The 23190-nt window shown below is 37.6% G+C and overlaps 1 protein-coding gene across 3 annotated transcripts in view; it reads right to left on the minus strand.

The window, feature by feature from the left end:
* cdc42bpb (CDC42 binding protein kinase beta (DMPK-like)) overlaps window positions 1-22765 on the minus strand; it is a 77247-nt gene extending 54482 nt beyond the window's left edge. For all 3 annotated transcript variants that reach the window (XM_081379137.1, XM_081379136.1, XM_081379135.1), the window contains exon 1: window positions 21992-22765. In XM_081379137.1, coding sequence (XP_081235263.1) covers window positions 21992-22166 — 175 coding nt within the window. In that variant the 5' untranslated portion in view covers window positions 22167-22765. The remainder of the gene's footprint in view (window positions 1-21991) is intronic.
* Between the last annotated feature and the right edge of the window lie 425 nt (window positions 22766-23190).

Here is a 23190-nt window from a genome sequence, read left to right on the forward strand (position 1 = left end):
CGAGGCTGGGACTCTAAATAGTGTTCTGTGCTCGTCTGTGCAGCCAGAACAGTTTGCATGCTTTACTCGAACTTTTGTCATTGCGTTAGAACTGGTTACACTGTAGTCACTAGGGCTGCACGTTTTCAAGTTTTTTATTAACCGTTAACCGTGGCCCTTAGCGGTTAATACTCGGTTAACCATAGTGTGCGCGCCGCAACCCCGAGATAGGCGTAATTTGCGGGTGGGACATGTCCCCACAACTATTTTCTAAGGTCGATATTGTCCCCACCACTTTTGAAACATCTCGCGGCACGAAAACCAATACAAATAAACAAAACATCTCCAGTTAACTAGCATAGCATTCATTTCGTTCGTTTTTTTTTTTAGGCGATCTAGCACTGAAATGTTTTGTTTTTTAAATCAAGTGATCAAAGTGCTCGTTGCCGCTGCGATCGAGAAGGGTCTTGTAAAACGTGCTGAGGTATTATTAATTCGTGGCCACGAAACAATTTACCTGAATATTCACCAATTCACAAAAAAAAAAAAAAAAAAAAAAAAAAAAGGAATAAAAAGCTGTGCGAGAATAGTCGGCCTTCACTGAAGAGCTATCTTCACAGGTAAGAAAAACAGTTTAATAATTATTATTAATTCGTGGCCACGAAATAATTCACCTGAATATTCACCAATTCACAAAAAATAGGTCTTTAGCATTCACTAATTAATAGTAGGCTATCAAACTGTTTTTGACCACGTTGTAATTCGTTAAATCAAAATGAGGGAGGGAATTAGTTCAACGTGTCCACGATTTATTAAAACGAGGGAACAAATAAGTCGTCGTAACAACTAATTATTTAGATCAGTGGACAGGACGCATAAGAACAAACAGTGAGAGAGCCCCGGCCGCGCGCGCGCGCACTCTCACCGCCTTCAAACATCATGAGCGCTTTATTGCTCTCTCTCTCCCTCGCGCATATCAACACAATAGTAAAAGGTCGGAAGACCGATTGTGTTTTATAGATTAGTAGTTTGTTCATATAAAGTGTTTGATTAGCAAGTACATGTTTAGGAAATGCATAATACAAATTGTATGGGTGATGAAACTGCGCATGCGCGGGGTAAAACTGCTGGGGTAAAGCTGTGGCTCTGCAGACAGATATTATTGTGCTGCGATCAGTGGCGCGAATACTATGTTTGTTTCTGGCTCGCGCACAGCCTTCACTCTCGGACGCGCGCTTTCTTTGCCCGCTTCATATTAGAAAACTGGTCTAGCGGTCTCTGGTGGTGCAAAAATTTATTACAACTAAATTCAATGCACGCCATTGACGCCACTTAACCGAGCAAAATGTTTCACTCGGTTACGCAATTTTTAACGGTTAATCGGTTAACCATGGACACCCCTAGTAGTCACCTGTGAAAACCAAATGGCGGCGCCGTGGGTGGAAACGTGCAGAGGGGCGGTTATATTATAATAAGATCCCCTTCATACTTCAGAAGGGGAGCGAAATCTGATTGGCTTATTTTTTGACATGCCTGCAGAGAAAAGCTTACCAAAACAAAGTAACTGGGTTTTCACTTTTCACATTTTCTGGGTTGGTAGATGCACCCGGGACACGATTATAGCACATAAACACGGAAAAAGTCTGATTTTCATGATATACCCCCTTTAAATCGTTTAGTAATATTAGTTTTTTAAGGGATAGTTCACCCTAAAATGAAAATTCTGTCATTAATTACTCACCCTCATGTCGTACCAAACCAGTAAGACATTTGTTCATCGTCGGAACACAAATGATCTTTTTGATGATATCTGAGAGCTTTCCATGTCTTCATTGACAGCTACGCAACTACCACTTTGACGCTTCAAAAAGTTCATTAAGAGATCATAAAACTAATTCATATGAATTGAGCGGTTTAGGCAAAATTTTCTAAAGAGACTCGATCGCTTTATATGATGAACAGATTGAATTTATGCTTTTATTCTTATAAACATTCATCAACTCGCATCTATTGAGGTTAACGGAAGCTCAAGCATGTTTCGCTTGACGTGCGAGAACCAATGAGGTTCATTCTCATGTGTTAAGCAGCACGTTTGAGCTTCAACAAGAACCAATGAGGTTCATTCTCGTTCATGCTCGTTTTGGAGGAGGCGTGGCTTTGGAGATGCTCTGAAAGGAGGGTAGGATCTCATGCTTTCAAAGCTAGCTTGCTATTGCTAGCCTTTCCGAAATAACCAACCCTACCGTTAATGGATTAACTAAAGTTGTCCAATGGAACCTTTTTACCATTTTGTTTAATGCCACTCCAATTTGTAAAGGTAGATTTTGTATCATTAGCCTATCATCACACTTTCCCCTTCACACAAATAATAGGGATATTTTCCATAAAAAGAGATGTTTGGTGCACCAAGGACATTGATCTTCATTTAGAGTTGGGATGATTTACTGCATCAATCAGACGAAGCAGACCACTTTATGTTGGTGTACCGCAGAAACAGAAAGCCATTCACTTCCAAACAAACAGCGATTTGAATGACTGTGGCTCTCTGGATGGAAATTTTCCCAACAGCACGTCTCTGTAAGCATATGAGTGTATGATTCCAAAACACCCGGAAAAGATGACCAACAAGACAATATTAGTTTTACATTCACAACTAACTGAGTCATTCATCTAAGTGATTTTTTGCAACGGAGGAGATAAGAAGACTATTGTTCAGAGTGAGGCTTTCCTCTGGGTCTGGATAACACAACCCACACTGTTCTGCCATACCCACCAGGTCACAACACAGGGCTAGAGTTGCCACACTACGATTAAGGGGACAAATAAAATATGCGTAGCAGCATAAGAAAGAGAGAACGGAAGAATCAAGAGCTTGTTGCCTGAAATAAATTATGTTCTTAGATGTAATGAAAGAGATATTTGTACATGAGCTGTATGAAACAAATTGCCATCTATGGACGTTCTAAAGAGGTCTTTACTTTCTTTTCCTTTGACCGGATATGCTGCTTGTTCCCTTGGATTTAAACATTTCTAATAACCAATAATTCAACAATGGCTGCCGTATTTCATGAAGACTTGACCTAGTAGGTATAATATAAGTAGGCCAATATTATTATTTCATCATGCAATAAAATGAGCCTATAATTTAACTGAATTATATCATTACATCATAAAACAAAATTAAAGCTGAAGAGTGTAATTTTTTTGTTAAAATACTAGTAAACTCCGTGTTGATTAAATAGCATGTTGTCAGGGTAATATAACACAGAATAAAGTATAATAAATGTAAACTAAAATTCAAAAGTTTGAGGTCAGTAAGATTTTATTTTCTTCTTAAAAAATGTTTATACTTTTTTTTATGCAAGGATACATTATTACATTGACCAAAAGTGACAATTACATTTGTTTTCAATTTCAAATAAATTTAGCCTAGTTCTTTTGAACTTTCTATTCAAAGAATCCTGAAAAAAAAAAAAAAAAAATTGTTTCCACAAAAATATTACGCAGTACTGTTTTTGACATTGATAATAATCAGAAATGTTTCTTGAGCAGCAAATCAGCATATTAAGAATGATTTCTGAAGGATCATGTGACATTCAAGACGCAACATGCTAGTAGCGCAGATATTACACACAGTGCTCAGTTTCCAAGTTTCTGTTTTTTATAAAACCCACCAAGAAAATGAAATAATTTTATATTCCACAAAAGAAAGTCATGTGTTTGGGACGACATAAGGATAAATTAATTTTAATTTTTGGTTGGACTATCTTTAAGAAAGTTTTTCATAAATATGAAATAATAACTGCTTTGTGAAGGAAGAAATGGTTCCAGTCTATTTTTACTACACGTGTGTGTCATTTACCTGCAAGGTTTTCAACATCCACACACTACTCATTGAGCCAGACACTTGAAAATGACAGACTTTGAGACCCTGATCGGCTCTGGAGCTCAAAGTGCTGCTCTAGACATCACTGATTCTCCCTAGTAACACATTTTTTATTTATTAATTGGCTCTGTGTGCATCTTATCAAGTGTGCCATAGATTAGCATACATAAAAAAAAAGTTAAAATGTAAGATTCTCAAAATGAATGCAAAGTATGACTAACATATGTTGGTGTTAATTAACATTATTATTAAATATTCCTGCATCCGATCTAAATGTCAGGTCAGTTATTTCTGAGCAGGTGGATAACATTGACTAGTGATTTAAAGCAGTGGAAAATGGAAATCCCAAGCATCTGCGCCACTGCCATGCTTGGCTTACAGTTTCCTGCTGAAGATGAACCTTCCAGTTATCTAGTGAGTAAATAACAAACTCACTCAGTGACCAGACCACAGACACGAGCCAGGGAGCAGAAAATGGAGGCTGCTATTATCACAAGGCACACAGTAAGATTCAGAACACAGCCCCTCCCAGCTACATTCACAACTCCAGATGATCGTTGCTAACTCATCTTTCATTCAAAGAAAAACTAGGTCGAATACTTAAAATGCAAGAGCAAGTCTGTGCCATAGCTTTGAACGTGCATCTTAGGAATGATCATAAAATCATCAGGGGACACATTAAAAATCCAAACTAGACTTTAATGGGACACAATTGCAGCGTGAAAGCAATAACAACCACTGGCACAACAGTGATTTTTCAAGTAGGTTCCCTTTATGAACTTTATTAACCCTGATCAATTGGATTGAATGAGATACGTTTACTGCTCAAGCCACATGGCCAAGGGCAAGCCTGAACTTCAAAGACCTTTCCTGTATCATGCTCTGGCAATGGCATTATAGCAATCGTAGTACCAGTGTAAACTTTTACTGGACAAGTCTGAAAGTTTCCATTCCCACATACATACATATATATACACACATATATACATATACGATCTCTTTCTGAACTTTTTAAAGCATCAAAGTGGTAGTTGCTTAGCTGTCAACAGAGGGTCAGAAAGTTCTCAGATTTCATCAAAAAGATTTTAATTTCTGTTCTAAAGATGAAAGTAAGTCTTACGGGTTTGGAATGACATGATGTGAGTAATTAATGACCGTATTTTCATTTTTGGGTGAACGATCCCTTTAAAACTAAAAAAATAATTAGTTTCTTTAACACAAAAACACAAGTGAATTGCTATAAGACGTACACTACCATGCAAAGGTTTTGGTGTCTCAAATATGCACAAAGGCTGCATTTATTTAATAAAAAAAAAAGTAATATTTTGAAATTAAAATAACCATTTTCTTTTTCTTTTATTTCTTTTTAACCATTAAATTATTCCTGTGATGCAAATCTGAATTTTCAGCATCATTACTCCAGCCTTCAATGCCACATGATCCTTCTAATCATTCTAATATGATGATTTGCTGCTCAAGAAACATTTATTATAATCATTATCAATGTTAAAAACAGTCATGCTGCTTAATATTTCTGGCAACTGTGATACATTTTTCTGGCTTATTTGATGAATAGACAGTGCAAAAGAACAGAGTTGTCAATATCCTGAAGAGAGCCATATTGATATGCTCAATCAGTGAGCAGTCCTGACCGCCACTAAATGGCTTATTAAACATTGATGAGGAAGTCATACTGAGACAGCCGCGGAGGGACTGATGGCTGCTGGATGGTTTGGCTGGTTGCGGGAGGTAAAAGCATCAGAGCCCTGCCCCGAGTTAATCCATTATCCTGCACCAGCTGCCACACACTCCCAGCCCCCACCAAAACAGCCATTTACTGGCAGCTTCCTGCTGAGAGACTCACTGACGCACAGACCAGTGCTGGACGCGTGGCTGGATCATCACTCCGGCTCACCTAGTTCTGAGGTGAATACGGAGACAAGTTGGATGGCAGAGAGACTAACATGGGTTTACAACCAATGTTAACCTTTAAGACTTCCTTTGTGGAAATCAAATAACTTTCCTCATTTAAGAGAGAGAGAAAAATAGACTTAACTAAGGCTTGTCTTTTAAACAAGTGACAAACAAGGTTACAGATATACCCAGAAGCCTTTTACTAAGACTGCATGTCTATCAACCTCCAGCCATAACCCTCATCTCTCATTTGCTTCCAGTAAATCCAAGTGAAATCTTACTCTTGTGGTAACAGGTTGGAGATTTTTTTAAGCTTATTATAATCTATTCAAAATTCACAAATAGCATCTGCTGTCTCTGGTACCCACTCAGCTCATTAACACTGCTTAAACACAGATTTTTGTAGAAGAAACTAAATAGGCCTAAACAACTTCCTCTCATCATGACCCAGTCCTCAACTTCTCCTTCTGTGGGAAAAAAATAAGCTAATAATATGACACTGTGAAAGCTCAATATTACCACACGATTACCATCATCCTTCCTCAGAGCAGCTGCCAGATGCATGTACTACATAGTCATAAACCTAAAATAATAACTTGAGCCAGATGTATTGGTGTCACTTTAGGGTGTATTGAATATACATTACGGACAAAGATTTATGCAGTGCTGCAGATGTGTGAATCGTAGCAATAAAATTAAGCCCTTTGGTCCTAAAGTCAATGTCGCATGAGTAGAAAATATATAAAGAATACAAATGAACATCAATTACCTAAGGCTGCGACAGATAATCAATTAGCAATGAAAACTGTGCATTTCATTTTCAATTAATGGGGCCTTACCAGCTCTCTTTATGTTTTATTATATGTAATAATATAATTAAATGCATTACATGTATATGTGGTGATTTTCTTTTGTACATGCATAGTGTTCAGTATGCACATTAAAGGAGAAGGCTGGTTGAGGAACAGTTGATTAATTGATTAAATTAATAATCAATTGAATAATCTATTATCCAGATATTTGTGAGTTGCAGCTAGAGCTTTCAGGATTATGACATTTGGTTTTACGTTGTGATTATTAACTGTCATTCAAATAATTGGGTCAGAAGAGTTCAATCTCCACTCAGACTGTCGGAGATCATGCATGACTGGACTGGGGAGAAAAACCCAATGTATTTTAAAATTCATCTTTTGGGTGGCAAAATGTGATTAAAAATTCAAATGCACAATAAATTCTCTCTCGTAAATCTTTACAATCAGCCGATTATGTAATCATCACTACTTTTTAAAGGGTTTCAGTAGCAGTGATGACACTAGAATCGTGACACTGTGAGAGAGAGTAATGCCAAGTAAACTAATTCTATTACCAAGTCACAGACTTATCAAACTGATAAACATCACAAAACCTGCTAGTCAGGATACCACAATACAGCTCTTGATGTAATCAGTGTGCACTGAGGGCAAATATAGCCACAAACTTTATTTCCCAACAGCAGAAAACCACAATAACTGCTGCTACTAAGATCATTTGATGCAAACTTATTTATTTTAGCACTACTAAAAGTTAAAACAACACTGACATCAAGATTACAACATTTATTGTCATAACTGATCCAGCGATAGCCCCCAAAATCCTTACATGGACTTTAAACCAGAATCCAGCTGGTGTTACACAATAATGAAGATGTAGAAGACAGAAATAAAGCCAAGGGGGGGAAAAATGTGGCCTCCCACCACAATTGGACTGATGGTAACAGTCACCACCATTGGCATGAATGGGTCAGAGGCTTTCCAAACAGACAATGCAGTGTGTCTCAGGGACGGAGGCTCCGTGTCATTCATTACTCGTGTCTTCAGCTGTTAAGGCAGACATTTACACAAATCACATCCATCAAGCAAGACTAGGTGAGTCGCTTAAAGTCTTGCCTAGACAAAATGGTGCACGCATGTAACTTTCAAATTGACAAAGCTCAAATGTAAAAACTGATCACAGTTTATACTGAAAACTGATCACAGTTGATACGATGAGGGGAAACCTGAGCATAAGGACAAGATGACTGTATTGAATCATTTTGAGGTCAAGTTTGAATGGAGCGGCTTTTATTCTCCTGAAACGCAAAGCATGTTTAGAAAAGGGCTGACAGGAACAGTGTATCTGCAACATGTCAGAAATAGCAGGAATAAAGGACGAACATTCATCCCTCTGAGGGTTGGCACTTTGACTAATGAGGATCCTGTCCATGCCGTATTATTGCGAAATTCGGAGAGGGAGTGCGAGAACACTTTGGGGATACGATTAAAAAAAAATAACCCAGAAGAGTTTCTCTCTGGGTGAGTGAAAGAGCTTGGAGGAGAAGAAAAAAAAAACATTTATTGGAGTTGTATGGGCATGACAGATCTAAATCTAGAAAATAGTGGGCTGTTCCCTCCGTTCACCTTCACACTCGATCAGATCGGGAAAAGAAAAAAGCACTGGTTGATGTTCCAGAACAATTTGTGACAGTTTCTAGAACAAAACAATGTACATCTGCAATAAGCATACACTGGGGTGCACAATATTGGAGGAAAATGTCATTGAGATCATCTGTTTTTTTCTGCAATATGTTGCAATATGAAAAGATACAGGAAGTTTCACCAGATTACTTGGATTGGACTTAGCTGTATTTGGAAATAATTAATAATATACTGACTGGGGTGATTTTGTTGGGGAGTGCATCTGCATAGAAAAAAAAATAAAGGAGAAAAGTGTCTGTCGGTAAATCAAGATGTGAATCTGAGCGATCAGTCCTATCCAAGCATGCTCCAGCTGTAAAACAGTGTCTGATTGGTCTCGACACATCGTCCCTACCCACCATACGCACACCCACTACGGCTGTCACTTTTGTGGAAAAATCCTGTTAGATTTAGACATAAGTGTTCATTGAATCGATTGTAAAATCGATTTTCCAAGTCTAAAGACGTTTCCATTTTCAACGTCAAATATAGGCCAATCCACGGACACGTTGTGTTGGTTGGTCCGATCAATTGGTGCAATCGATTTTCGGACGTAAAGTGACAGCCCTAAAACCCACCATGACCCAAGATCGAAGGCATTGTAAAACACTGCGTCATGATTGTGATGTGATCGGATTCCAGAAGCCCTATAGCCAAGCAGCATTTCATGTCACTCCGTGTAAGATTTTCTCAAGATCATTGCATCATGTTATGTTGAGTGTAGGCTCTTTTGAATCTAGACAACCTGCTCTAAATAAAAATGTGTGATTTATTATGTTTTCACAAAGTTATAAAGCAGAACGTGGCACAAAAGCCTTATTTCTATACTGTTTACATGCACATCGGCGGCGACTTTTTACGGTTTTTACGTCATCATATATAAAACAAAAAATATATATATAATATTTTTTTAATTGTTACTGCAAAATAAAAGTAATAAAATAAAATAAAAAAATGCATTGCCGTTTTCAGAGTAAAGGCTCTGCATGTTCATTTACACGTGTGCAGCTTACAATGTCTCAGAACGGCTTGACTCACAGTAAATGAACCAAGCCGTTTTGACACTCTGAAACACTGTCATGAACTACATGTGTGCAAATGACACGCTTCACTCCTAAACTGGTAGCACCATACATTTATGATTTGACAATTGCACTAAGCCATATTGATTTTATTTTGATATACCGTGCAGCCCTAGCACACGTCTAACGTTAACGTACGTCACAACGTGGCGCATAGGCCTCGTGCCTATAGGCTAGGCTTTACAGGAGAGCTGAGCGGGCTAATCTGTGTCATGCTTGCGGCCAAAGGCCTGAAAGCGGAGGAGGGGAAGGAAGGGGGAGGGGAGATCACCCACACATGCCTCGTGTTGGGGGAGGATATTAACAGGAATGACTGGAATTCACTTTAGTCCAGCCACCGCTTTGGGTCAGGTGACCAAGTCCTGAGGGACACAGACTTTTCAACGTGCAATCCTCTAATATATTCATCTCACAAACCGTGAGTGGTGGATCACAAAGTATTCATCACGGCCCATACATCTGTAAAGATCGGGAGTGAACAGCGTTTGTTTTGAAAGGCATTCCTGACACAAGCCCTGTCCTGACTCCGCACCTAAAGCACGCCGAGTGCATGTCAGAGTGGTATGCAACGATTCAGGGTGGCCTGTGCTGTGAAAAGAGATTTGCCTCACACAGTATAGACCATTTGGCCTGTTCACGGGCAGCAAAATAACTCGTTCTGGACATACCAGACATTTCCAATGTAATGGGAGTTGCAGCTCGCTCATTTCCTCCTGTTTAGAGTGACGCGTACCAGGGCTGGACTTGTCTGGTCAGCCAAATTAAAGAGGTTGTCTCTTCTCAGAATTTAAAGGGGGTGAAATTTATTTAGATGTTGTTGTTTTTTTGGTCACAGAAAGAATATGAAAGTGGACCATGAATATTTTGTACCTTTTGCTTTTGTGTTTGAGTGTGTTTTTGTCCTTTTAGGCTAAATGAAATTTAAAGATTGAGCTTTGCCACCACAGGAATAAATTACATGTTAAAATATATTTAAATAGAAAAAATATGTATTTTAAATTTAATTCGATTTCATCTTATTGTTTTGGCTGTATTTTTGAAAGATACTTCTTTTAAAAACATCAAAAAAATCTTACCAAACCCAAACTTTTGAACACTACTGCAACTGCATCAAAGAAGATGCTGGTTAATAAAATATTGAATAGGATGAAAAAGATTTAAACCGTGTGCAGTTCACCATCAGGGAACATCTGTGAGAGTAAACAATAAAATTAACCATCTAAAACCGTGAAAAGTTTACTAGTCTGCCTAATTAGCAAATAATTGCTGATCTTGCTGTGTTGAGTAGCGGTTTAATGTATAACGTTATGAGGGTCTAAATTAGGAAACACTATAGAACATACACAAAAGGGATGATAATGATATTCAACATATAATAAAAGCAACAACAAAAAAAATGCTTGGCAAGGCCTTTAAAACTGTGTGCGTGTCAGAACGGCAACCAGGAATGTCATGAAAATGAGGCAGAGAGAAAATCTCAGCAGGTGCAGACTTAAAGAGTTGCAAAGCTGCAAAGAGTGCCTGTAAACAGAAAGCACGGCCAAAACCCAAGCTTACACAGCTCGATCTGAGCTTACATGGCAGGGCGCACAGCTTTTCACCTTCTCTCAGACTAGCAGTTTCAAACAGTCTCTCCCAGCCACTGCAGTTTATTAGGTTATTTGCTGCTTGTTGTGAAAGTAGGCTAGTCGAAGGCATCTCCCACCACTAGGAATAAGGGGCAGCAGCTGCTGTGAATAAGGACATGTGCACCGTCTGCTGTACGCAGGCTCATGAGGGGAGTATAGACTGTTTAAAGCCCCTGCCGGCACACAAGCAACTATGATGTTTGAGGCAAGAGCCAGCTGGTAAGTCAGGTACAGTTGAGTTTACCAGCCCCACTTCATACAGCTTCATTAGGACAGTAAGGTGAACACTACGGCAAAGGGCTGTCTGTATACAAACAAAGGGAGTAGGCAGAGGTTCTGAGTGCTCCTGTAGCTCAACAGCTAGAGCATGGCTGGCATCGCTAATGTCACAGGTTCGATTCCCAGCAAGCACAGATACTGAAAAATTTTATGTCATTTTGATAGGCATGCCAAATACAAGGCCTACCACAGGTTTCGCGATTAGAATAGGATAGGATACTCCTGCAAACATTTATGCACTAGGTTGAATGAGTACATCAATCCAAAGAGATTAGAGCAAAACAGATTTGAAAACTTTCTGCGAGACGTAATTTTTACAAACTGTTTGAGTGATTCAGAGATAATGCGTTCTCTCTCTCTCAAAATGCACAAATGGCTTCACATCAGCACATTGCGTCTGTACTAGAGCTGAAACAACTAATCGATTTAACTGATTATTAAAATAGTTGTCAACTAATTTAGTCATCGATTAGTTGCTAAATAACTTTTATTTGCCGTAAGCGGCTCATTTCGTGCATATTTTAAATCTGCGGTGACCAAAGTGTGGCAGTAATGAGCCACCGGAGGTTTTACTCAGCCAGTACAGCAGGAGAAGTAGCGAATAGCCAATAGCTGGCCTCGTTTTATGGCACGTGCTTCCCGCACAGCGTCTCTGCAGCATTCAGCGAGATGGCGGAGGCAGGCGGCAGTGGAGTAAGCTCGAGAAAGAAAAAAAAAAAGAAAAAACGGAAGATAAAACTAATCGAACGAAGTCATCCAAAGATGTCCTTTTTTCGACACCATCGTATCAATTGATTTTGATTAATATGCGCGAGGGAGAGAGAGAGCAAGACAGCGCTCGGGTGAGTGCGCGCGCGCAGCCGGGGCTCTCTCTCTGTTCGTTCTTATATGCCCTGTCAAGCGCGCCCTGTTAAACTGACAGGACTTAAAAACACATGCAAATGATACACTTTCACTCTATGATGGTTAAACTCTGCAATTAATTATTTTTTCTCGGAACTAATGTTTTGGTAGGAACGAGAATTTACACCATATGTTTTTCCGGAATCAGCCAGCGCGAAGGACATCTATATTCCGATTGGTTGCTGGCGTTTGCCGCTGAACCGCGTCATAGCTCATTACCATAAAGTTGAGCTACTTTCAACTTTACGATTGATTTCACAGCATAAGCTATAAAGCTGTTTCCCAGGTATAAGCTGTGTGTTTACAGGAAACAAAATAATAAAATGCAACTTACTGCAACTGTATTCTGTTTTATTCTTATTCTTCGTGAAAATATGTTCTGCAAGATTCCTTAATAGCTTTGTTCGGGATGTTAAACTACTTTAGGAGCCCTAAGGACTGCCATGGTGAAAACATTATTTGAAATCTTGTGAAATTTGCTAGAGTATGTATGGGTCAGTGTTTTGATTGCAGAAGAGTTCGACAAAGGATTACTAACACATAATAAAACACAACTCCAGGTATGTTTTTGATGAGGATATGACAATGCAAAATGGTTAAAATCTCTAAAAAGTCTATGTTGAATGATAAAGACCCTTTGTTAATAATTTACTTGGGAAAAAAATGGGAAAAACTAAAATATAAGTACATAAACCGATTAATCGTAAAAATAATCGATCGATTATCAAAATAATCGTTAGTTGTTAACTGCAGTGCAAAATGAGCTGCGATATAAGATTTCCACTTGCGTTGCGGGAATTTCGGGACGAATTTTTCACTTGCCCAATTGGGCCAATTGTAAATTGCTGTTTATTTCATTTGTATCTTTATTCTATTGTATTTATTTGTGCTACTGCTTATAATTTATTTGTTCTTGTTTTATTACTGACTCTTTATATGTTTTTTTTTTTAATTCAGTTCAGAGTTTGAAATTAACCTTCCTTATGCTGTCTGTACGCTTTTTAACAAAATTACCCCAAAGTAAAAACACGAATACATTTAGGTGAGATAATTGTCATTCAATGAGGGAATTCATGCATTCAGGCATCACATTATAAATGTACAGTATTAAAAACATATTCATTGTAAGAATTGCTAAAGATTTCATTAAAGATTAAATTTAAGTGAGCAATAGATGAAGGAATCCTAATGTAAAAGGAAACAAGTATGCACAACAAAACATACAATATTGGGAAATTAAAAAAATCTCTGATAAAGGCTAAACAATAGGGTGCCAATATAATTTTAAAAACACTCAAAATATAAATTTTTCATACCGTCATGATGCCTAAATGAAATAAAATGTAAACATTTTATTATTAAACAATTATTTATTTTATCTAAATTTAACCATCTGACAGTTATCAGACAGAATTTTAATATTGTGCATCTCAACTTTGGATAAAAGCATGCCAAAATGTGTAAATGTAAAACATTCTTTATTGTATATTTGGTGAGAAAATTAGATTTCAAAACTGTGCCATTCCGAATTTGGACCAAACAAACAATGATTTATGTGCAAGCATATATGCCTTTCATTTAACAACAATGGCAAATACAATATATCAAATTGCATGCTACCAACATTGTGCGAGAGGGAGCAGTGCAAGCCTGTACATCCAGCAAATGCAACCACATTGACAGTTCACACCAAAACCTGCCAAGGAGGGTAAATACTATAGTCGGTGTTCATTCTGCTTAATCTTCTCCTTTAATTAGCCTTCAGTCTGCTGTCGAAGAGGAAGTCAGGCATAAACACCTACATACTGTTCTCTCTCTCTGTCACCACTGACCTTGGCAAGCTGCGTTTGAGAAATCAAGCAAAGGAGAAAGACACTGCAATGATTAATATGTGCTCTGCTTGTTGCTTTGGCAAGAGAGCGCGATCATAAACTCAGTTATTAGGAGTATGCGATAAATTCATGGACTAGCCAAGCTTGACTTCCTGTCAGGCTCTTACAACAAAATGGATTCATGTGCACTAATTCAGGTTCATTAGCATTTCTTGTGTAACACTGAAGAGGAATTTCTCCAGTCAGAGCTCGTCCTCTCTTGGAAAATTGCCCCAGTGAGACAAGATGGACTGAACTAACAGATCCGGTCAATAGCAGAATGTGAGGCGCAGTCAATATGTCTGTCAGTGATAATGAGGTGCAGATCCCGTAGGGATCTCCGACACAAAAATGTTTCTGAATGGCGAAATTTTTAATCATGTTACTTATTCTGAAAACAGAATAACAAAAAAATAACAGAAACCCAAACATAACCCCTATAATAAGTACTTGAAGTTAATTATTACACAGTACTTTGTGTAATTACACTGTAACAATGTTACCTTATACAGGGTTCCCACACCTTGGTTAACTTCAAATTCAAGGACCTTTCAAGGACTTTCCATGTCCAATACCCTCAAATTCAAGGACTTAATGTGGGGACACATTTGTTGTGTCCAACAACAAACACTGAGGTACCATGGTACTCAACTTAAGGTATCCAGGGTTTTTCCTGGCTCAAAATAAGGCGGAGGTGGTAAAATCCTAATAATGTATTTTAATAATAAGATAATTAAATTAGTATTTTTTGTAGATCATCATATAGCCTAATGTGTTTCCCACATTATTTTTGTGGGTGGAGCCTGGTACCCCTAGGGGGGTCCGGGGGTATGCCCCCCCGGTAAGAAAATTTTGTACATTTTAAAGATAAATTCATTAATTTGGTGCACTTTGAGTCACCCGAATCCACTGTTTAAAATAAATAATCCACCCGCAAACCGCCCATATACTTTGATTTAGATATCTGCATCTGATCATCACATTACAATTATTCAAATTCTCAGTGTTAAGAATGATATGGTAACATATCACACTGAAGTAGGCTGATTAAAAATTAACATTTATTTAAAATAAAAGTTTTTCTTTTGGCAAAATTACATTTCCTTAATAGCCTAAACAGAGGCTTTACTCCCTTCAAACTTAAATTGTCAGTTTCATTACATCACTGTTTGAAAACACTAATTTTTTTGTACCTTTTATAAAGGGCATTTTTCCCCTAATTTTATTAAATGTTTGCTCCATCTTTCATTTCAAATTCTTAAATTTGGTCAATATATTCAATTAAAATAATAAGACACTATGCTGTTACCAATCAAATTAAATAATTTACATTGAAAAATTTTAACTGTATTAAATTAGATTATTTAAAATATTTTTGAATATACAAATAAGGAATGTTGAAAAGAATGATACTTTATGAAACTAAACCGCCAGTAGGAGGCGGCAGGCGACCGTCTTAATGAGCGAGTCATTGAGTCATTCATTCAAACGATTCGAACAAACGGCTGATATTCAGAATGAGGCAGTTTATGAATGGGTAACTGAATCTTTGACTCAACCACTTCGCTCAAAATGCTGAATCATTCAGTATCATTCAGTATAGCTGTGAGATGCGCAATGGTTCTGCTGTGATCTTTGGAACTTTTCGCTGCTGAAACAGAACAAAAACAGTCATTGCGTTCCAAATGTAAGTGACTTAATTTTAACTTTTTTTTATTGAACTGTTATGAAATCAGTCTCGGTTTCAATCTTGATGGCTCTCTGGTCGTGTGTAGCCTAGGCAATACAAAATATTGTTTCTTAACTATAGTGTTATAAATAACTGCGCAAGCCTCAACAGCGCAACATTGTTACCATCAGTAGCCTACATTATAGGCCTATATTATTATCAACTATAGGCTATCAATCACCACTTACATTAAATTAAATAAAACAGAATTATTTATTTTGTATTATTATACTAAAAATTGTTTTAATCAGGGCATTTGTCTGGTAGGGACAAGTAGTAGGCCTACAATTCTCTCACTTTCCCCTTCAAAAAAATAAAAAAATACGTGTCCCGGACAAGCGTTATTGTCGAGCCCTGATATGTTTTCCTTGATTGGTTTTCCCTGAAGAGAATTACGTTGTTGAAAACGAAAGTAAACGTTCACGTTCGTTCATTGCATTTTACCGTGATGAGAGTTCCGTGTCTTTATTAAACTCAACACATTAGGCTATAATGATTTATCTGTCATCCACCCTCGATTTATTGGAATGGAATGTTTGTATTCCTTGGCCCGCCCGACCCGCGATCCGCGAAACACTATACAGTTTGAGAATAGACACAAGTGGTAACAACAGAACCATTACGGTGGAAAAAGTGTATCTGACCATCAAAATAAATTCAAGCACTTTCAAGGACCTGTCTCTATGTATGTTTATTTTCAAAAACTTTCCAGGGCCTTGAAAACATTTTTTCAGATTCACAAACTTTCAAGGATTTCAAGGACCCGTGGGAACCCTGCTTATAATAAAGTGTACATTAAATTGTTCAAATATCCATCGACAAAGCTGTAAAAAAATTTAACTGAAAAAGACTTACAGCTGCATGATTAATCATTAAAAGATTGCAATCTAAATTCAAACAAAATACAGTAAATCACCTTTTGAAAGTAACTTTTCTTATTAAGATTGTAGGCTATCTATAACTGGGCTCCAAACTAACTTTTTTTTACTAGGAGCGCTGTAGCCCCTGACTGAAAATTTTAGGAGCGCAAGCAGAAAATGTATGGGCACACCTTAAATCAGCTTGCAATGCAATTATTCAAATTTCCCCCAAAATAACTGTAATACTGACAAATTCTTTAATAATAAATAGACTTAACATACAGATATTATAATGTGCAGTTTTATTTTAAGTTCACAGGGCTCCAGACTAACATTTGAGGGCAGCAGCACCGGAGCCACTGAGTTTTTTACAGTGGAAGCACTGGGGCTGACAATAAAGCACTAAGCTTAATTTAGAGTGTAGATGAAATTAACTTTAATTATTATCATTCATAATGTCTTAATATTAATTAAAAAGCAAAATGAGTGAAAAAATGTATATTAGGGAAAATAGCCAAAAAGCATCTTACTGTTTACAATGGTAATTAAATTTATTTTTTATTTTTAAATAAGTGTTTAAATAAGAGTTTTTCCTACATCTTAAAATGTTTAGTTTTAGGACAATCTTTAAAGGATGCATCTTTAAAAATGTGTTCATCGCATTAAAAATAACATTTATATATATATTATAGTTTTGAAGTGCTGGAAAAAGATGTTTTAGTACTTGTAAGCGTTTGACTATTGCATATGTAGCGTATAACCATATAATTATGGTTAGAGTTACTACATTAGGCTATATCCATGGTCAATGTTGCTGATTTGTGGACTGAAAGCCTTCTATAAGTGTTTCTCCTGGTTTTCACGTCAGCGCTGTTTGATTTGATATCTATGGTTTATAACAGAGAACTCTGCGCCGAATCGGAATGTTTCTCACTGGATCTCGCAGCGATGATGTTATTAATTCTGATGCGAATTCAATGGATTTCTTCACTGGATCTCCTAGTAACAGTGTCGCGTGATCGAGCTCGGCCCGCGACTGGCAAGTTCGGGGCTCTGCGCTGTCTATTATTGGTCCGAACTAATAAACGGTCCGTGAAGCATAAATGAGTAGCGCATTTTTGTTCCGCATTCACTTTGTTTGCATTCGATGCTCGGTAACGTTGTGGTCGCGCCAGCGCGACCTAAATAAATATTTGGTTGCACCGGCAGGAAAAATGGTCGCAAAATGCGACCAATTGGTCGCAGTCTGGAGCCCTGTATAACATCATTACACCAGTAGGTGGCGACAAGTGACAAAAAAAAAATGTATTCGGCATCATTTTTGGGATGCTGAAAAAACTGATTTCATTGACAATGTTGTGTGATATTAATATTAGGGATGCACCGATACCACTTTTTCCAGAACGAGTCCGATACTTTCATTTTTGGTGCTTGCCGATACCGATTCCTGTATTTTCACTGCATTTGTAATTTTTTAATATATTGGGTAGAGAAACCAAAAGAATATGAATTATATTAGTTGGCTTTGTCCTCCAGGTTATTTTCTTGCTTATTTATGCCTGTTAAAATGTAGCCTATTGAATGAGCTTCTGCTACTTTCACTGTTCATTCTTCTATTGCTCTATCATATTTTGTCTTTAATTTAATTGCACAGCACATATTTAAAGCTGCTCCAGTAGGGCTCCGTGCTAAGGACTGCGTCAGTGGTTCAAATGTTTAAGATATCAGTGAAATTTCACAATTCTCTATTCCAATTTTGATACTACAGCAAAAACTACTAGCCTAATTAATGTAAATTAAAACATTATTAGAATGATTTCTGAACATTAACTGAAGACTGGAGTAATGATTCTGAAAATTCAGCTTTGCATCAGGAATAAATTACATTTTATATTTTATATTTAGAATTACATTAAAATTATTCAAATAGAAACAGTTATTTTAAATTGTAATAATATTTCACAAAATGTTTTTGTATTTTAAATCAAATAAATGCAGCCTTGGTGAGCATAAGAAAATTATTTTAAAAACATTAAACATCTTACTGATCCCAAACTTTTGAACGGCAGTGTAGGTCTAACAGTAGTTTTTAGGTACATATGAATAAAGTAATCAAATGTGAAATAATACTGCATATTCATCACTGTATAAATGAAATATAGATGAAGATGAGTAATTCAGTCAATAGCAGTGTGTGATTACTTTGTCTTTTGTAGTTTGATTAACAGTCAAAAACACAGCAGCAGGTTTACGGACCGAATCCATTATAGCCTACCCAACTGTATGTGTTTTCTTTGTTTACGTTCATTATGATATAACTGACTAGATTTACCCGGAAACCCCCCAAGACGGACGTTTTACATCATTTTGTGTGAATTTGTCCGTTCAAGCGCAAGACGTGAAAGAGAATTCAATTCGATTCGCGTGTCTGAGGCAGCTTTCAGGACAAGCACTTCGGACGTTTGCGTTCACGAAACCTCTTGACCTGCAAACGTCCTGTAATAATGTAGGGAACCACTCGTTATTAATCACGTAACAGTTCATATTTTGCTTACACGCAAGTGTGCTGAGTGAATGATCAGCAATCAAGAGCATGCAACAGAAGTCCTTGCTCTTTCTCTCTCGTCAGTTAACATTATACATGACTCGTTTTACTTTCTTTGCCATTGACATATCCGAGAGAACTACAAACTTTCCACTGATGTCTGTGAAAGGGGGATGCGCTCAACAAGCTTGCGCATCTGTGCTGCTGCACAGCTTTATAGGCGTTCAAATATTTTGTTTAATATTTCACTAATTAGATTTCTAAGCCTTCTCTTTTATCCACATGTCTCACGCTGCCTGGTATCGTTTGTTGGTATCTGCGCATTTTTATTAGAACAAGTACCCGAGCACAGTCTCTGGCCCGATACCGATACTGGTATCAGAGCATCCCTTATTAATATACTGCAATATACTAATGGCGTAAAACATTGAAATAAAGACAATTTAGGCACTTCGCCGAAAAAATCCAATACGTCAATAGAAATGTGCTATGTATTTGGCTAAAGAAGATAAGGATTGATAGGGTTGCTAACAAATGTAACTTTGCTTTCCATTCATTACTTAAATAGCTAACACTAAGCACTTCAATACCAAAGCAAAAACTACAAGACTTAGCCTAACTAACACATTTCAAACATTATTAAAGACAAGTGAACAGTCGATAATAAAATAAGAAAAAATACATCAATTACGAAGATAAATACAATATAACAAAGTTACAAATAAAGTAAGGTCTAACGTCTAACAGTTTTCAGGTACATAAATGTAATGTGTAAAATAACACTGCACAGTGTTCACTGTAAAAATTAAATATGTATATATATATATATATATATATATATATTTTCTTTTTATTTTTTTTTGTTAAAGCTGTGTTTTGTTGTTTGATTACGTTTACATAATTATGTGTCCGCACACTGCAGTGTGTAGGCTACACAACAACACTCTTATGGTAAAAATCAACTTTATTTCCCCATAAATCAGAAAGTGTCTCAAAATATTGAGGAATGCTATACATTGTGACATCAAAGTAACAGGCCCAAAACTGACGGCCCCCATTAGCTCCTCCCCTTTTCGGAGAATTGAGTTCTCTTTAACCTGTTCGTGCACTTGAATGGTTTAAAATCGCTTGAAGATTTAAATAGCCAAGTCTTAGAAACACATGCAAATGATGAACTTGATGGTTAAACTTTATAACTAATCTGCGAATCACATGCATGCTGAACCACGGGGCCTGGTCCGTACGGATCAACTACAATCCGTTACACCCCTAAATTATTTATAATAAACACTTCAACATTCAATTAAAAACTAAGATTGTCAATTTTGAATGTGAGGCAGGAGACATAAACCGTGAATATCCAAATGTCGTCAAATTGACAAACACTGAAACAAAGTCAGTAGAGCTTCTCTTATTTTCTTACTATATTTCAACCAAAGATGTTTATAGGTCACTTCCAGAAAGCCATGTGTAAATAGAAGATAGCGGGTACATTTCTTTTACCACAAAAGGTAAACCAGGAACTCCAAGTGGCCATTCTAAGATGAGGAACACTTATACATAAACACATAAAATGGAAAGCAAGTATTGAGAGCAACCACTCTGCCAATACTGCACTTTAGAGTAGCATTAGTGCATTGCTTGTTTAACCGGCAGAGGCATAACATCCTCCGCGTAAATCATTAACCTCCACAATCAAGGGCGCCATAAGAAAGTGTGTGGCCTACCAGTGCTGTAGTAAGACAAGAACAGAGGAGTTTATGATTCCTGGAAATTGGGTCATACTATGGCTCAGTCACAGTGATGGGATGTGAGGTGGCACCTGCTAGTGACGGGTTGCACGAGGACAGTGGCGGTCTTTACAGGAGCAGACACACTGGGGTGTAATCTCATTACTGACGTCAACCCAACACCCAGGACAGAGAATCTACTCACGGTGAAGGCCAACCGCAACCAACAGGACCAGGAAGAGCCCAAAAAGGGGCATCCCACCTACTGCAGTCCTGTTTACACTTTACACTGAACTTTGAGGAAGCGATTGAATCCACAGTGACTAAAAAAACAATACCGTCAGACTCAGCATCACCCTTATGCAAATGGTGATGGCAATAACAACAATAAATGTAGCATAAATGTAAGAACATCAACAGGAATCAATGTCCCCAGACTTTATTAACAGAAACATTTGCATTGCCCTTGAAACCAAAGTCCAAGATTTACATGTATCAGCAATATCTGATTAACCCTACAAAGCCTATTGTGTTATATGTAGTACATGGATTTCTAAGGTCTCTAAATGATTAACATAACCAAAACTTGGATGAAAAACCGGTTGTACCCAATTTTCTATATGCCTTCCATAGTCTGACTGATAGTCCACAGTTTTTTTAACAAGTAGACCTTTTAGAATATGATTTTTATAAAGAGTGTACGAATATATATATTCATACACTCTTTATAAAACACACTGAATTTGTTAATTATTTATTAGAAATATCACGTCTGAATGAGTTTTAATCATGGTCCATCAGGCTTCTGATTAAGGTTTATTTGAACATCTATCAATCATCATTGTATTGCATTATATTAAATATCTTCTCCCCCCACATTTAAAACTACAGAGATACGATTATTCAACTAGTATTTGCTCAAACAACGAGGCCAGGAATTCCAAGAGCAAATGTCACTGCAGCAATTTTGACAATAGCCTGAAGTCAGCTGGGTGATTAAGGCAAATGTAATAACAGATTAACAGCTCTTAAAGGGGCACGCACTGATTTATATTCCCAAATGCAGTCGGTACACCCAAATTCATCAACTTACCCCATTCCAAAAAGTCCGTCACGTGTTTTTCCCGTTTTAAGGGCGAGTTGCTGCACTCGTTGTATAAACATATGATAATATCCAGCAGTGTCTCCACACTCAGTGACTTCTCGTTCTTCTGATGGCCATCCAGCAGCAACTGCTCCAACTTCTTCAGGCGCACCTTCGCAGACATTTTCTAACAATTTAGCGGCCTGGCTACCACTCCCACAGCCAGAAAATATAAAATAACACTTGTCGATATTAATATAACAGGGATTCGCGCTATAAATATATACAAGTGGGATTTATCTGGCTGATATGTGTGGAGATCTGAAGTCCCAGACTCCAACTGCTAGCCAGCCATCCAGCTAGCCAGCTAGCAAAATGTGCCCAACATAGTGCTCAGATAAACGAAGACCTAATGCGCCTAACCCCGTTGTTGTCCGCTGGTTTCCAGCGTTTCCACCCCCCTCCTCACTCCCGAGGCCCTGTCGGCTCCATTTGCCTTAATCCGGACAAATCTGTACTTTCCACTTTGCGGGATGTGTCGGGGCTTTTTCTCCCGTCGAATCTCTCAGGATGACTGGACGCTCATTCCGCTCTGCTGTATATCTTCAATAATAAATTCCCTAATGAAGAACTACACACTTCTTTACCCTACATAAATACGCCCTCCAAAAACTGGGAGTGGGTGCTTTTTCTAACTAGGCGAATCCTTGCGTGTAAGTTGGCGCTAGCCGGTCTGCTTCTCCCTGAAGCCGAATATGGCTGCATTCGTGTTCAGCCTTGTCTAGCGCTCCCGAATGAAGAATCCAGACCGGGATCGCGGAGCCCCGCCCATCGCACCGGAAACGCTGGGGATATATGACGCCATTGTTTGATTGACACCGGGAGGCAGCTAGCACTGACCTCATCAGGAGATCGCATGCATTGAGAGCAGCCTCTCATTGAAATTAACGGGAATTTAGAGATTACAAGTTTCAGCAATTACATGTTCTTATGTGTTTTACTTTTGTATTTTAATTGCAATTCCATTTTTTTCAATATCCTGCTATGTATATTTTTAATGTCATTTATTGATATTAATAATGTTTAATATAATATGATTAATAATATTATATAGGCTAATATTTTATTAGTCAGATACATATTGAAATATTTTATATTTTATAACATTCCCACAACTATTTTAAATGCATATATTGAGAATGCAAATG

This window comes from Scardinius erythrophthalmus (assembly GCF_964197995.2).
Source record: "Scardinius erythrophthalmus genome assembly, chromosome: 11".
Taxonomy (NCBI): domain Eukaryota; kingdom Metazoa; phylum Chordata; class Actinopteri; order Cypriniformes; family Leuciscidae; genus Scardinius; species Scardinius erythrophthalmus.